We start from the raw sequence: 17,886 nt of genomic DNA, 5'->3' as shown, positions 1-17,886 counted from the left end.
GCTTTTTATGATGTTCACTTAAGGTAACTGTAGCTGATGCATTAATTGCAAAGCTTTTTAAAAAAATATTTTATGAAAACTAATTCTGTAGCAGCTCTCCTTGTGTCATAATTTTTTCCTACAAGATTTTTCTACCCAAGACAACAATTTGTCACATTGCAATGATTCCCAGTGTAGATTTTAGAGCACCATGTTACCTTCAAGAGGTCTGGGTCAATCCCTTTAATCTTTGGAACTGGCACAGGAGGGAAAATGAGCATTTTTAACCTGGAAAAAAAAAAGATGGCTTTTAATTTACTGCGCTCCCTTTTGAGGAAGTTAGAGAGAAAAGGGCTTTTCATTGTGTTTGAAGATTTCTAAATGTTTGAAGATTCAATGTCATATATTCCTAAGAAAAAGAATGATTGTTTTCTCTCATTACAAATTAAAAAAGAGATGTTTTCTGTGGCCTTCCTTGTTGAAATCACATACATTTATGTGGGAATCCATTTTGGAGTCACTCTTTGATAATTTAATGCTCTATAGAAAAAGAATAAACTCCTAGAGCCCCATCAATAATTCCCCTTTTTACATAATTTTCAGGACATGGTAGTCCTGCATATGCATAATAAGTTTAAGTAGGGAAATAGAAAAGAGTGAATGACTACAGAACTAATAAATGAAACAGAAACACAACTTGAAAAACTAAGGCTGGCATTTTTCAATTTCTATGACACCTCTGTTTTCCGAATTATTAATTTAACAAGTATCATAGAATTGTTTCATTTGGAAAAGACCTTTAGGATCATCACTAACCTCACACTGCCAGGCCCATCACTAAACTAAGCTGTATCTTTCAGCGCCTCATCTATGTATCTGTTTGATAATTCCAGGGAAGGTGACTCCACCACCTCCCTGGACAGCCCATTTCAATGCTTAACAACCCTCTCAGTGAAAAAGTTCTTCCTAATGTCCAATCTAAACCTCCTCTGGTGCAAACTGAACCCATTTCCTCTTGTCATTACAGGGGAGAAAAGACCACCCCCCCCCACCTCACTACAACCCCTTTCAGATTATGGAGTTATAGTATATATATAATATTATCCTTGTAGAGAAAAGACTAGTAACTTGCTTCTGCATGAACTTACTGTGGAGATATGTATTATTCTAATCCTTCATAAAATAAATTTCTAATTCTTTGAGGGGACAAAAGAAAAAAAAAAAAAAGAAGAAAGCCCAGATTTGCCATTAATAATAATCCAACAGTAGCAGGTCATGCCTATCTCCTCCAGAAGATAAACCATAGTTCCCAAAAGGAAAATTCAACATTGTCTTTGTACTGGCTAACTTGCCTATTTTAGAAAGCAAAACTGTGGGAATGGCAGATCCAAATATTAGTTTTGCTGCATTGCTAATGACCTTGATGGGGTCTACAGAGGATCAGAGGAGTCTTAAGGAGTGCTCAAGAGAAATGTAGGCACCTTCTGCTTAACTGTGGAATGCACAAATTCTCCAGCTGTTTTTGTTTTTGGCAGACCCTCAAATCTCTGCCCAGCAAGTCTCAGTGAGAGTCATAAATCCAATAATTTTCCACCTGATCCCTGCAGAGGTTGTGTTAATTGTGCACTGGCTCAGCTCTCAGAGTATCAATTGAAGGCTTGCACATACAATTTAATCCAGAAATGAGCTATCCTGACAGGTCAGGGCACTGCTTCTCACAAAAGAGACAAAGGATTTTACCACTCCTTTGTTTCTCTCTGCCTGAAGAAATCATTCAGGAAGGTGAAGTATGCTCTACTCCTTTCTTAGCCTTCATAGCTCAAGCCTGCATCACTCAACTTTGTATGGCCTAACTCTATAGCACCTGTCCTCAGGAGTCTGGTTCATATCTTGTGAGATTACAATTGAGAAAAATACGAATTGGCATCTTTTCAGATACAGGAGGAAACTGAGCCTGGATATTTTGCATTATGGGAAAACTGTGCAACCTGCACCATCTCTACTAGACTTTGCCACTCCCAACACCATGTGCACCATTTTGAAGGAAAGGGTGCAAACCTATAGGTTGAGGAAACCTTTCCAGATGAAGAGTCCCCAGTGGAAAAAAAGGCTCCTCTAGCAGTCATGATTAGAATGGAAGATATTAGTGAGTCCTGATCACAGACATGCTTCTGCCCTCAGGATCTTCTGTCATCAAGCCACTCCTTGCTCAGTGTGCTGACCTTAGTGAACTCCTGGTCTTGAATGCAAGTTGTTCTGACACATCTAGCTTTTGTCATGCATCCTTGCTCTTAGCTATGGGACTGGGATTCTATGGCAGGGAGTGGCTTCCTGAAAATAAGCTCTGCCAAATTTTAGTGCTGCTTTCCTAACTCATTTTTTTGAGAGCTGCTCCAACTGCATCATATTGTTTTCATTTCAATGACTTGCCCTTATGCTGGCATGTGCAAAACACCTCAGTGTTCACTTTTGAAGTATACAAAACCACTGACAGCATGCATGTGTGCACTGGAGCTGGACCACAGTGTCGCTCTATGGTCTACGACAGTACTTGTACCACATCCAAGCTGAATTATTCTGCCAAAACCTATTCCTGAATGCACACACATTAGGGATGCAGTCACTCACAGACCATTTTGTCATTTCTATATATGTGTCATTATTTCATTTTTACAAATGACACAATTGAATAATTTTTATAAATGTCACAATCTCAAGCTTTGTTTTATTTTATTCCTGTTATTTACAAGAACTGAAGTCTATCTACAGAGGCTGAATACTCTCCTATGACTCAAACTCTTTCCCTTGTCTCTATTAAGAAATATGGATTAGTGGAATAGTCTAAGAACAAACCCAAATATATAGATATATGTTTGTGAAACTTCTGAACAGCATGTGGGTAAAAATACTATTTAAAAAAATTGAATGGACTAAAAAACCAATCCCTTCAAAGTCTAAGTAAATTAACTATGTAAATACTGTGGAATAAACTGTTCTGCAATCCAAAAGGAAGAGGAGCCATCAACATTACCAGATTCCCACACCCTGTTTATACATAAGCCAGCATCCATGTAGCCTATGACAATGGCCAACAATCCTGACAATAGTTTGTACTAGAATTGGAAACAATTGAAGCAACCTATTTTTTAAGCCACAAGTACATAAAACCTGACAAACACAAACTCACTACCTTGGTTGTTTAGACAGTAGGATTAAGATGACTGTTACGGCCAGCCCACATGCTCCGAAGACAACAACTAAGAACCATGGAAACTCAGTTTCTGAAACAATAGAACAGAAACATGTTAGCAGAAATCTTTTTCTCTGTTGCACCTTTAATTTCAACCTTCTCCTCCACCACTTGAGGAATCTAAAGTGGTCAAAATCCTGTGTTAAGCAGAAATAAAAATACTCTTTTGGTCTCAATATTTTCCATACTGCTTTTGTGACTCCACTGAGACTGTGCAAAAACAGATGGAGTTTTTAAATGTAAACAAGATCCTAGTACAGACAATATATGTAGCAAAACCAGCAACGAGGAATGTTCTGTCTGCTTGGAACATGCTGCTGGTAGCCTTGATGGCATATAATGCTGCAGACCATCTTACTGCTTGTTCACCCAACCTGAGAGAACATTATTAACAACATACTAAATCATGGGCAAACTATTCTTCTCTCACAGAAACTAAAATATGACACTGTCAAAAAGCACACTACTTATTTTTCTAAGGGCTGAACATTAACTGTTGTGAATCATTAACTGAAAAAAAAATCGCCCTTTTATTTGCCTTGCAGGTGGCTACAAAGAATTTTAGGTCATTGGGAAAAGCAATTTGTTAGGAATGAAGAACAATGCTCATAAATGAAATATTTTATAATTTAAATACCAGCAATTCCATTATACTTAAACTGACACTGTAGAATAAAATGTTTACAGAAATTCATTCTGGCAGTAGTCTTAGATTCTTCTCATGTGTTCCCAACTTATTTTTTGGGCTAACAAATGCTGGACAGAGAACTTTAAAATTCTATATGTGAACATAAATATTTGCCTTTTAGGGGAATGGAAAAAAAATAAATTAGGTATTAGATTTAGCCCTATGCTTCCAGCTTATATTTTGACTGGACCTGGCTGTTTTCAGACATGAGTAAAATCCTATTCTGTTTTAGACAGGTGCCTATTTTAATGGAGAATGAGTAACTCTTTGTCATGTCAGTGAGACCTGTGGATGTTCATCTGCTGCAAAATTTTAGAGTATCGAATTTGAACTGTAAACCTTTAATACACTGAAACTTGAAATTTTAATTCTGTCTTCCTAAAGGTGATATACAAAACAAGCAAGAACAAATTCTCAGTCAAATCACATCACTGCTGCTGTGTGAGATGCATGGATATGGATCAACTTGCAGAATCTGGATTGTAATGACAGAAGAAAACTGTGCTTGTAGGATGGCGTTAGATTTTAATATATTTTAATTTTGCTCATATGAAAACTTGATGCTCCTGAGGTTAATAAAATAATGCCACATGGACAGAACATTAGCTGTTCCTATAAATTAGGGATGAAAACTAGTAATATGAAGAGTTTAAAAGGGAAATCCAGCAAGATTTTGAAAGGAAGAGTTACACATGGTTTTACTGAACACCTTCACTAATACCCTGGAAAATGAGGTGAAGCAGCTTGTTAAAATAACTTGCTAAAGAGCTCATATTTTGAAGAGTTAACTTAGTAGCTCAGACCTAAGAAAAGGCTTTAGGAAAAGGCAATATCTCATTCTTTTAGGAGAAAAAAAAATGTGCTCAATCACTGTTTCTAGTCCTGTCTTTAAAGCAAGCACTTTAAAAACAAGTAGAAGACAAAAGCCAGATTCAGAATAATATTCATTGTTCTTGATAGTATCGGCCCTATCAGAAAAGCACATCACTTTGGTAACAAATGTAGCCAGCAGTATGACACATTTAACAGAAGTTACAAGTCTTTACTACCAGAGTGTTTAGACAATTTTAGACAACGAAGTTTGAGATTTAACTGTATTTTAGGCTCTATAAGATGTGCAACAGCATTTACTATTTCTAATTTCTTAAAGCTATCATATTTTTCCTCTCTGATGAGCTATGAAACAGTCTTGCTGAGTTTATTTCTGGACTTGTATATGGAACTTGTACATTCTCAGTCTTACCAAATGATTTCCATGTAGTAGGCTCAGTTATGAATCTATTCAAGCACACAATATAAGGAGAAAAAAACCCCTAACAACACTGAAAAGATGAAAAGACAGTATAGTTATAAAAACACCCTTCTGCACTTGACTTACCTTCAGCACAATGAACAAATTCAATGCCTATTTGAGAAAACGATACATAAAGGATTTCACTGAACTCCCCAAATTTTTCGGAGGTACGTTGTCTTGATCGGACTCGTATCTCATAATCTCTTCCCATCTTCAGAGAGTACAGGGGAACCACTGTTGAGAGCCTAGGTTCTAACTGTAAAGAGAGAAGGACCGTGATTTATTTGTTTGAGTTGTACTGGCAATTTTAAACTGCATCTTGTTTTCAGAAATAAGTGCTTGAAGGTGGTTTTGCTATTTGTAACTGTGAAGATACCATGAGAAGAGTTCAGAGAAATTTCACATCATGTACTTTTGACTTACTGGTCAGGCTTTGCCCTGATTCAGGCAACCAAAAGCGAGAGTCCAAGCTCTGTGTAAACACAGCCAGTGCAGAAAGGATGCCCCCAGTTATATACCATAAGCAGGTAACATCTTAGGTAACATGGCGTGAACATCTCCCACTGGTCTTACCAAGTTGAAAATCCTTTTTACTGTTGTAACACATTACTGACTTCACAATGCCAAAAATCTTGTTACATTAACACAGCAGTTTTAAAACTAGTGCAATCTCCATTAAAGAATTAATTTTAAGAAGAAAAATAATGTAAAGGTCTTCTAAGCAGGTGTATTGCATCTTATGAATGTTTTTTTTGTTTGTTTGTTTGGAGAAGACTGCATAGCTCCCAAAATCTGCAACTGTGTATAACATATGACCATAAAGGCTCTCTGAGAGCTGGCATCAGATTGTTGGAGTTGAGACTTCTCTACTGAATATTGACTGCAACATCCTTAGATATTGCTGCATATCAAACTATGTAAGAAATCGCATTAGAAGTCTTAATATGTTCAGTCTCTCTCTTTATCTGTTACTCCTCTAAGAAGATGTATTTTAGCTCCAAAAGCCCAACTAAAGCATATAAAAATAAGGAATATGTGCTCAAAATAGAAACCCATGTGGCAGACATTATATTCTACTTCTACTTCAGAATCAAGGATGATACTGGCAAGACTCCTCATGGGCTAAGAATTAAAACACTTGGAAAATAATAGTCATTGGGGATTTGAAGGAAGCCTCAAGAATACAATACTATGATCACTGTAGTTACATAACTTAAACTTCAGACTCATTCTGTTGGTAGCTGAAATCTGTGGAGTTCTCTGATCCCTGGTGGCTACAGATTCAAGTATTCTGAGAACCAACCAGTCAGGTTTTGGAGGAGGCAGTGATCCCAGACAATCTTTGCTTTGCTAGCAGTTGAGCACAAGATCATGGTGAACCATTGCTCTACAGCACAAAGGTTTTTAGCATGTGAAGATTAGCAAGTTGGAAAGTGCTAGAAAGGGAAGACAGTCTATGCTAGTCCTGGTTAGCTATTTCATACTATGAAGCCACAAAGAAATAGTATACAAAAGGTTGGTTTTTTTTCCTGAGATAATTAGTGGAGATTCTTAGGGAATACTGTACTACACAAATTTTATGTACCCCAAATAATGGTGGCATTTGGAAAAAGCAGTATGCAGGCTAAATTAGAGTCCTGAAAAATATGAGATGAATTACTGTTAGCTATGTACTCAAAATTGAAAGAGTTGCCAAAGAACAGATAATTGATTGATTGGCAGGATGTCTCTGAACTAACAGAACTTCATATAAGACACTTGGATGGAGCAAGATATACAGACAAGAGAAAGGTTCAGTATGAACTGAATTGATTAATAACATTTGTCTTACGGATTAAATCAACTAAAAACCATATGAGAGTGACATGATACAAGAGAACAAAAATGCATGACACCATATAGCAAACTCATTTAAAGTATGTGAAGTGGGAGCTCAGAACCAGACTGCTGGGTTGCTGGACTTGCTGCAGGCTGTTCAGTCATCATACACAGAGTGATGCTTGTGATTGACACACCAAAGAAACACGTGACAAACCTGCTGTCATACTGAGCTGTGTGAGTCTGTCACTGTAAGGGGGGTCTAAAACAAACTGAGGCGTTACTGTTTGTCACTGTCCAGCAGGAGCCCCTGGCACAGGAGGCACTTCACTGCAAAACACAGACTGTGTCGTGACTGTTTGTCACTGTCCAGTGGGAGCCCCTGGCACAGGAGGCACTTCACTGCAGAGTCATAATTCTTCACCGTTTCTTAGGCCACGTGTGTTTTCACGTCTTGTTTGTAAAACACAGCAGTGTCTATAGCTATTGCTAGTCATGGCTAGTAAACTTGTAATAGGAGTGGATGGAATTTTAGCCTAGTGAATGTAATGGGCAACACTTCCAAGATAAGAGGGTAGAATTTTAAAAAAAGATACCCATCAAGGAGCTACTAACAATGACAAAATTTTTTCACACTGTGACTCTGATTACATTTGGCCGTGCCTCATAAATACCTGTTGTATGAGGGCAGGGATTTTATTGTTTTTAGGAAGTTTTTCACAAAATAATTTTGATCTTCTTACTTCTATTAGTAACATTAACTTGTTAACTTACCATTAGAATACTTTACTAACTAATGTTTTAGTTTCTCAATTCACTATTTTCAATTAGTAAACGGATTGGAAAAAAGCATGCTACAAATGAAAAACCAAACAAATTCATCCCAAAATACCTTAAAATTACAAACAAATCTCAGTAAAGGGGGATAATCAGTAAAATTTGAGTACTATAAATTAATTTGTGTACCAGTTACATGTATAAAGCATTATAGCGTATTTAAGCATAGATTATTCTTTGTGAAAGAAACTAGTAATAATGGTATAACTAGACAGTTCTCTCTTGACTGCTTCAACATTCATTACAGAAGACATTTGCAACAAAGAATGCATTAGTGAAATTGTTGTTCCAATGCTGTTATGCAGAGTTTTGCTACTATCTTAGACCAGACTGTTCAGAATTTTCTCTTTTGTGCTCTGATAGTGTCTCAGGGAATTATCCAGTTTGTGCTTTTAAGCTGAAAAGCATAATGATATACAATATATATATGGCTCCACTGCAACATAATCTCTAGCACTATTTTCCTTGAGGCAAGCATAGCATTTAGTAATTCCTTCTCTGTTTTTGGAAAGAAAAACGGATCTTCAAACTTATGCTGTCTTGAGAAGAACTATTCTCAAGACGTGCTGGAATTATTGATGGTACTGGAGCAAGAATAAGGCTTTATTAAGGTATTTATATGATTGATGGTTAAAGGCTTATAAAAAAATAACAAATGTTTTTAAAGAGGTATTCATATTGCCACCTGCTTTGGTAAAGCCCATAAATATTCTGCTGATTTTCACGTTCTTAAGGAGTATTGTTTTAGTGCCTATACTGAACTCATTTTATAGGCTTTAAAATAAAGATGCTGTACTGTAAGTATAGAGAGAAATTCAGACAAGTATTAGGGAAAAGTTTATAGGCCTGTTTAGCTGTAGACTTACTAATAAAGAGTAAGATAAACAGAAAATGCTAACACTGAGAAGGATCAGAGGTGAGAAGTCAACCAGTCTTTCACAGATGAAGGCAAGCAAACCAGTTTGACTGAGTTGGTAAATTTGCCTTTTAGAGATTTGAGAAATTCGTAACAGTATTACTTGCTTTCCTTCTGTCAGTTAAATCAGTTCACATTATTAAGAAATCAAAGGAAGAGTTCTGCTCAGAAATTATATTCTTACTGCATTGAACTGGTGTTCAGGAAGAAGTCTCCATGTGCAGAAATGCCACAACACATCGTCGGTTACCTTTTGTATTCAACTAAGCTGGATGCCATTTCTTCCCCATAATAGGAAAACTAATTACATGACAAGTTCAATTATTTTCAAAAAGAAAATTTAAAATACCTGGGGTACATATATACAAAAATATAAATATAGATTATATACACACACGCACACACTACATTTTTATGGAACAATTTTTACATTTTATATAGTCTCAAATTTCCCACCATTGTCTGGTATGAAATCTCCATGTCTTACCTATGTTGTTTTATTTTGTTTGTAGTATAAAATTCTATATAAAAAAAGCTTTTCATTTAAAAAAAATTTTTAATCTACTGAAATGATAATTATGAATATTAGAACTTTATGTGAACCCTGAAGAATCTGGACTGACATAGTGACATTTTCCAAACAAAATATTCCTGTTCCAACTATTAAAAGTACCATGCATTGTTTCAAACAGCTGAGGTTTAGGGAACCAAAAAATAAATATTTAAACCTTTAAGAAACTTTAAGAAATATGTCAGACTGTTACTATATTTTCTAATTTAACACAGGGATTTCAGAGTTCGTTATTGTTATTATTCTATGTGCCAACTATCTTGACACATAGTTACAATGTTTGATACTAAACTTTAGAAGAATATGGGTGTATTGTTTAAGACTCAAGGTATCATCTACTTAGCAATTACAAACTTGTTGCTTTCTGTAATAGTACAAAAGTGTTAGGGACAGAACAAACCTGCACTGTACTATGACTATCGTATAACAAACATTTGCTTCATACCTCCTTCCATTTTGTCTCATTAACTTCTTTGTACTGCAATTCATACTCCAGAGTAATCCATCCCTTCTGAACATCTGCTGTTGGTGGCGGATCCCATCTTACTTGAATATCCCCATGGATCCCAGTCTGACTAGTATTTAGCAGAGTCCAGTTAAGGTGGACAGGGGGGTCAGGTAGTACTGTTTAAACAGAGTATTTGGAATAAAACAGCCAGTTTTCAATGTCAAATCATCATTTCCACTACACACTATTCAATGATTTCAGGACTAAAAGAGCATATTAACCACATATTTGCTGGTTAAAATCTAAACCTATGAGTCAGTGAGAAAGTCACTACAAGTTAATTAACATGAAAGCACCCTGCCATTGGTGGTAGATCTGCTCTGCATAAATCTTACCTGAGTCACTAATAAAAAGTACTAAGAACATATTGCCTCTTACACCATATTTCCCAATATCAGCTTATAAAACATTGAGACATGAACAATTATCTATAAAAATTTAAATTTAGAGTTCTCACTAGAAATAAAAACAGTAACTGGAGTCACAAAGAAATATAAAATCAATATTTTTTTTTCTAATATAGAAGCACATTGAAAAAATATGTTGTCTGGAAAAATAATCTAATTTTGCTCTGCTGAGGAAAAGAGAACAGTGGGTATTCCAGTCACTGCCAGAAATAAATTAATTGCACATACGTACACCACCACTCTGAACAAGCCGTAACATCTGCAGAGCCCCAGACAATCACAATTCATATTGCAATAAAAATAAGTTCTAGCTTAGAAATGCTAAATATCCTGATCCTGTAGATTAGTGTTGATTCAGGAACAAGTAATTGTTTGGTTGTAGAACTTTGCAGAGTCAAGATTTTAATGCCACTTTTGCTCACACTGAAGAAGTGTATATAGCAGCCATTAGAAAGGGCTCAGAGTGACAGCAAAAGGTAAGGTCGTCTGCACATATTTGAGATACCATCAGTATTCATAAAGAGAAAGGATGTATTTGCTTTTATCCTTTTATCTTTCTTCTAATCTGGACAATATTTTCTCATGTGAATCACATGACATATGATCACATAAGATGACACATACAAAGCCAAATCCCCTCCCAATATATCATAATTTGGAAACTAATCTTTCTAAGAGGGAAAATTTAAATATAGTACAAGTAATACAAAAATTTATAGCATCACACCTATTGTGGTATAAAAATAGAGAACTAAAATGTGTAACATTAACATACCTATTTCATCAACACTGAAACATTTTTCATCAAATATTTCATCTTTATTGGCAAGCTTAACACAATAGGGTATCCAAATAGAGGTATAGGACGTGTTGAAATAACAACTGTTTTCTCCTGCAGTGATATAATCAGGGCATTCTTTCCAGTCTTCATCATTCCTACAATGACGAGAAAAATGTAATAAACATGAAAGAGATTTATAGATCTTACAAAGTACAAATTATAGATGTTACATGACACATTGTTGATAAGTCATAACTTATACAGAAGTGGGAAAATCATGTCAATATTGATTTTGATTTAGAATGAAACTAAACCACTATCCAAGTAACTTGCAGTTTAGGTTCTCATGTACTGTTGGTGGCATTTCTGTGCTTTGGATGCTGCTTCCAAAGATCAGTCAGAGAGCACATCTTGCTATGCTAGTAGGTGCAGTGAGGGCAAACAAGCAAATTTGATACTCATTTAAGCAACTGTTCTTTAGGCAAAGTTATATTGCAGTAAGATGCTACTCTGCACAATGAGGTCTGACAGAGTAGAAACCAGTCTTTACAGCAGATCAGTACTGCAGCATGTGCAAAGCAGAGCCCAGGGGAATGCATTGCCCTGGGGGGCTGAACTGTGATGTGAGGGCAGATGTTGCAGGAGACCTGGCAGAGGCCAACCTAGGATGGCAGGACTTGAACAAAGGGAAGAGAAATACAGGTCTGTGAGCAAGGGAGGGCTAAATTCCTTAGGATATAGAACTTTTAAATCACAGGCTTTGAACTACTGACATGAAATATCTTATATTTTTCCATTCTGATTTTGTTAAAAAATTCATAAGTGTTCTTTGCAAATAAAAGAATCACAGCAGGAAATGTCACATTCATTTAATCTCTTAAAAAAGACAAGCTAGCAGAGTTAAGAAGAGTGACATCAACTCTTAGGCTATTTGCATTGGGTCATATTCATACAGCCAAGCTGAAACTACTCATCAGGTTCAAATCCAAAAAAGTCTTCAGTTGAAGTGATACTGGGATGACCAAATTGTTAGGGAGAGCCTATGGTAAAAGTGACAGACATTCACTCAGTATTTCTGAAGTCACTTTAGAAAATAAAATCTCTCAGTGAATAGATTTGCTGTTGTTGTTCTTTGCCTTGATGCTATCTCTCAGCCAAAATACAGATTGAACAGAGATCTTTAAAAAAACCACAGCCTTAGTTTGTTAAAAACATACCACAAACGTCTCTTATTAAATGCCATCGAAGCAGCACAGAAGGACTACTAAGATAAAGCAATTACACCAAATGCAGTGTTCAATAGTGGAGTTGGTGCTTTAGAAGTAAAAAAAGCAGATGCTACTTAACTTGAGTGAGAAGTATTACTGCCACTAAGCACACATCTTGTGCCTAGCTGATGAGACCAGACACTTTTCTGGAGGAAATGTTGTACCTCTGCCAGTGCCAAGGCTTGATAGAGGTGTACACGATTAGATACTAAAGCTTGAGCTGAGTAAAAGACTGGGCTAGGTGACGGTGTACAGTCCTGAGCTGTAAACATTGCTCATACACTAAAACAGAAATATTTTAAATGTGGACAACATTTGATTTATATATATATTTATATATATATATAAATCTTTTTATATTTTATTGCAGTACTCTTAATTCCTACCATGAAGACGAAATGTGTGATCTGCTCAATGTACATGGTACTGCTTTACTGTAGAGTTTACTTGATTTTTAAAGTTTGTACACTTGTGGTATATGTCACTGACAGTAGTCAGCTAAACATTTACACTTAAACAGTGGTTTCAACTTGGATTCCAGTATTTCTGAGAGCTCTCAGAAGAGCAAGTAAGAAAGCAAGCTTTGCCATCAGGCTTAAATTTGGTAAACAAAACCTGTAGATCAAAACCACCGGGTACATTAGATAGAAGAGAAACTCACATCCTCCTATTCCTGTGAACAAAAGTCCTATTTTCCTTAATAGCAGTTAGTGGTAATGTCTATGACCTCTTCCAGGCTAATAATTCTAACAACCTGAAAATTACAAAAGCTTAAGTAGAATGGCAATCAGCATTGAACAAGACTCATTGAAATGTAACCTCCAGTCTTGGACCTGCACTTTCAGACTTTTATCTAGGAACAGATCAATCAGAGCTTTATGAAACTGAAAAAATTTGAAAGGAGCTTGTATCCAAACTCCACATCTGTGTACGGATGTAATAAATCTCACAGTGAAGTGACCTGCAACTTAGGTTGATAAGGAATAAACTGAACTTCCCTATTAAAAACTCCTTTCCCATGCCATACAGTGCTCAGTTTTGGATTCTGCAACCCAGATCTAAATTTACTAAGAATGTGGTCTTAATTATTTGCCAAATAACAAGTTTATTGCTGCAAATTGCTTAATAATTAACAATAGATCTCAACATTGAAAAATATGCACATAAAAGACAGATATATACCCTTAAAAAGACCTACAGCTCATATTGTAGCAAAAAATTAACAGCAAAAATCTAACAGGAACAGCAAAATGCACAACTTCTCTTTTTCTCTTTCTTTTACTCTTGCCTTATCATTACCTTTTCATGTACAACAGTTGTATTGTTCCTGGAGCAGTGACGTTATAAAGATTTCCATCAGTCCAATAACATGAAAATGTCTCCAGTTCAGGTGATCTGCACTTGCTGATTTGTGGCCACTGCAAAAAGTCTGTCCAGAAAGAATGGCAGGGGAAAGAAGGAGACACATTGAACAAAACCATAAACCAAACTAACATGCTGTTAAAAAGAAACTCAGCATTTTAAATGAATAATTAACTTTTCTTCCAGATCCTTATATACGATGAGGCAAGATTTAAATTGTTATGTAGCTGTAGGAAGCCAAATTGGAAAGATGGGTCAAACACTCTTTTGTGCAGTGTAGAAATGTCAGTAGTAGCCTGACACACAGGGTGGGGATCCACTAACCCTGTAGCTGGAATGGACTAGAACAGACTGTTTCAGTTGGAAGAGATCTACAATGATCTAGTCCAACTGCCTGACCACTTCAGGGCTGACCAAAAGTTTAAAAGATGTTATTAAGGGCACTGAGGAATGCAACTTAAACACTGACAGGCTTGGGGTATCAAATATCTCTCTAGAAGGCTTGTTCCAGTATTTGACCACTCTCTGCAAAGAAATGCTTCCCAATGTCCAGTCTGAACCTGGTGCAGCTTTGAACCATTCCCACATGTCCTGTCACTGGATCCTATGGAGAAGAGATCAGCAGCTCCCTCTTTGCTTCCCCTCCTCAGAAAGCTGTAGGGAGTAATGAGGTCACCCCTCAAGTCTCCTTTTCTCCAAAGTAGACCAGCCCAAAATGCTCAGCCTCTGCTCACAGGACATGACTTCCAGTTCTGTCACCAGCCCTGTTGCCCTCCTCTCGAGGCATTCAAGGACTTTCATATCCTTCTTCTATTGTGGGGCCCAGAACTGCAGGCAGCCCTCAAGGTGAAGCCGCAACAATGCTGAATGCTGTGGGAGAAGCCCCCACCCCGAGTTAGCTCTGCACTTGCTTTAAAGAAATTGCAGGGCTTTGTATTAGACTAACCACAGCTTAGCAGTTACCCAGCTGAGCAGTTTTGCAATGTGTCTACTCACTAGAGTAGCTACCTTGAGCTGAGTTCAGGTTTATGTATGCAACCTTGCTCTGAGAGAGATGAGGACATCTCTAAGTATGTGCCTTTTCTGCCACATGCAGATTCTATATTCCTGATTTCTTTCTTTGTCAAAATTGAAATGATGTAGGGCTATGAAATGACTGCTATAATTAGTCAGCCTCGCCAACCTTTGCGAGAAAACCAAAACTTGTGGAATGACTCACCGCATTCAAAGTAAGTACTTATTTTTTTCCTGATTTTCAATAGGAATTTTCAATCATTCCTATTGGACTGGGAAAGCTTTCCAGAGGATGATCACATGCATATGGAAGTATCTACCTCTCTTCAATGACTATCTGGGAAATATGATCATTTATTCAAGAAAATTTCTCAATACAGCACTGAAAATGTAGACATTAGTCAGATGTTTATGACTGGTGAAACGATTCTCGGTCAGGGAATGATATGATTCTACTGGACTCTGCATGCAAAGCTCTTTGCAAATATTTTTTCAGTACCACAACTGTGAATATCAGAATTTTAGACTAGATATTAAATAGAAATTTTTGACAGTGAGGGTGGTGAGGCACTGGAATAGGTTGCTCAGAGAGGTGGTTGATGCCCAATCCCCAGAAGCTTTCAAGGTCAGGTGTGACAGAGCTCTGTGCAACCTGATCTAGCTGAAGATGTCCCTGCTGATTGCAGGAGGCAGAACTAGATGACCTTTACAGGTCCCTTGCAACACAAACCACCTTATGAGTCTATGATAATATTTGGTACAAAATATTTACTCTGAAAAGTGGAAAAAGTATTAAGGCACAGACATCCACACATACCAGATGCTTCCTCCTACACATGAGGATTTTGTAGCTCTCCTGCAGGTTGACTCCTTTATTTACAGCTCACATTCATTTATTTATAGCTCAGCCACTCAACACCAGAGTAATTTGTATTTCTTATGTTTAATAGTTCAGATTGTGTGCTTCACATTATATACTGCTAAGCATTCACTTCAGTTAGTAACTAATAAATTAACATTATGAATTTCTGTTTTGCTCATCTCTATCATTGCCTCATTTCACACTTTGGACATTGAACAAGGTCTGAACACAGGTATGTAAATAAGAGGTTTCATAGGTTAGGTAGCTTACACCCCCTGTATGCCTTCTTCCTGCCTCCCACATTCCCAAAGCATTTTAGAATTCTACTTGCCAACCTAAAATGACAGATGTTTTATTGATTTAAAAAGAAAGATTTTGTAAAAATTCACACTGTCCTTTCCAGGAAATATTGAAATAAAACTTTTTTGACTATGGTGCCTGATTTTGTTTGTTGTGATGTTCAATATTTGACAGCTTTGGCCTTAATCCCAAGATGCTTTTGATTGACCTTGATTTGACCTTTTCCACATTTTTACACCATTCTTCAAAAAATTTTCACATGGTAGAAAACTTTGTTAAAAACAGCACACGATCATGAATTTGCAAACTGTCATAACATAGATCCAAAATGAAAGAGAATAAAAGATTCAGAACAGTATAACTTTAAAAATGTATATACATTTGAGCTTTCAAACTTGAACTTTCTTTTCTATTTAATTGACAGTCAAATCATTGTTTAAAAATGAAACACAGAAGAATAAGTAAATTTTTGTGCCTTTACTCAACAGATATGAGAAAATTGCCTCAACTGCATAATACCTATAATCAACGAGATAGGAGTTTCTCCCTCTCTCTGTCTATAAACAGATAGTGTGAAAGGAAGTACATGTTACAAGTTTTCCTGTTTCTATCTTTAGTTACATGCATGAAGAACAAATACAGCTATTTTTACTGAAACAGGCTAAAAATTTGAGAAAATTATATACTGGAAACCCTCCTAAATCAGAATATTTTTGTTGATGCCTGCACCATATGTATAGCTAGAACATACAATATTTAAAGCCCGTGCTGACCATGTCCTCATCTCCTGGGGTAAATAAAGTCACAGTCACTTCTTCACATGATGAAATGAACGGACCAGTTCCATTTGTAAGAAATAGTATCTTCTGATTGATTGTTTCCAGTATCAAGTTTCCAGCCTTCAAAACCACGTGCTTTTGCCTCCTGACTGGAGGAAACTTTGTCATATTGACCTGTGTAAGACATGACACTCCTGGTTTAGATCTCCTGAATTCCTTGTTTCCCCCACAAGTCAATTACCAATGTTGTACAGGAGTGTGCCCTATCTCCTGAACAAACTGTACCAGAATGTGATAAATGAACACAATAGCTCAACTGAATGCATTAGACATAAAAGCAGGAGGGTACTGAAAGTAAAGGCTACCAAACTGAGATTTTAAATAGACTAGTGTGGTTTTGCCCAGCCAGTAATGAGGCACCACAACAGTCTTGCTTGGTGTCCCCCATCCACCCCTACCCTTGTTAGGATGGTGGAGTCCCCAGTGAGATGGGAGGAAAAAGATAACTAAGGATGTTGTGGATTGAGACAAGAGCAGGGAGGGCGCGTTGCCAGTTACACTTCTGGGCAAAACAGACTCCAGTATCGACTTAGAGAGGAAAGTAGGAAAGTTTATTCTACTACCTACAAGAAACAGAACAGAACAAAAAGCAAAAAGTCAGCAGGATGATGAGAAAAATACAACCGGCACTTTGAGATCTCCCTCCCCCATCTGTTCTTTCTTCCCAGGCTCAGCTCACTGCTCCTGGTATCTCTACCTCCTCCTGCCTCAATGGCTCAGGGGGGCAGGGAATGGGGGATGTGGTCAGTCTTTCACAGATGGGGTCTGCTGCTTTTGTCTTCTCAGAGGAAGACAACTCCTGGCATTCTTCCCCTGCTCCGATGTGGGGTCCCTCCCCCAGGATCTTCTCTGGTGTGGGTTGTTCCCAACAGCTACAACTTCTGCTAATGCAGGGTCCCTCACACAGGACACAGTCCTTAATGGACATCTTGGTGTGGGTTCTTCCTCACAGCTGCAGTTTCTGCAATTACAGGGTCCGTCACACGGGACACAGTCTATTCTGGGCAAAATTTTAATGAGCTTCTTTGGCATGAGTTCTTCCCCACAGTTACAGCTTCTGTGAATATGGGGTCCCTCATACGGGACACGGCCTCCTCTGGCCATAGTCACTGCCCCTAGCCTAGGGTCTTTAATGAAGTGAGTCATTGTCCCTGATGTGGGGTCTTTAAAGAAGTGCAAACAAATCTCTGAT

The 17,886-nt window shown here is 37.2% G+C and overlaps 1 protein-coding gene across 3 annotated transcripts in view; it reads right to left on the bottom strand.

Moving 5' to 3' along the window:
* GHR (growth hormone receptor) overlaps nucleotides 1–17,886 on the bottom strand; it is a 137,496-nt gene that overhangs the window by 2,853 nt on the left and 116,757 nt on the right. For 2 of the 3 annotated variants that reach the window (XM_062018731.1, XM_062018732.1), the window contains 6 exons: nucleotides 13,617–13,746; nucleotides 11,044–11,204; nucleotides 9,799–9,977; nucleotides 5,296–5,467; nucleotides 3,170–3,260; nucleotides 198–267 (listed from right to left, as the gene is read on the bottom strand). In XM_062018731.1, the coding sequence (XP_061874715.1) occupies nucleotides 198–267; nucleotides 3,170–3,260; nucleotides 5,296–5,467; nucleotides 9,799–9,977; nucleotides 11,044–11,204; nucleotides 13,617–13,746 (803 nt within the window). Of the gene's footprint in view, nucleotides 1–197; nucleotides 268–3,169; nucleotides 3,261–5,295; nucleotides 5,468–9,792; nucleotides 9,978–11,043; nucleotides 11,205–13,616; nucleotides 13,747–17,886 lie in introns of those variants that run through there. The other variant, XM_062018733.1, reaches the window with a different exon arrangement.

Source organism: Colius striatus, chromosome Z, assembly GCF_028858725.1.
Source record: "Colius striatus isolate bColStr4 chromosome Z, bColStr4.1.hap1, whole genome shotgun sequence".
NCBI classification, from domain to species: Eukaryota; Metazoa; Chordata; class Aves; order Coliiformes; family Coliidae; genus Colius; species Colius striatus.
Note: the sequence above shows the minus strand (reverse complement) of the source record. Positions and strands in the feature narration are given on the sequence as shown.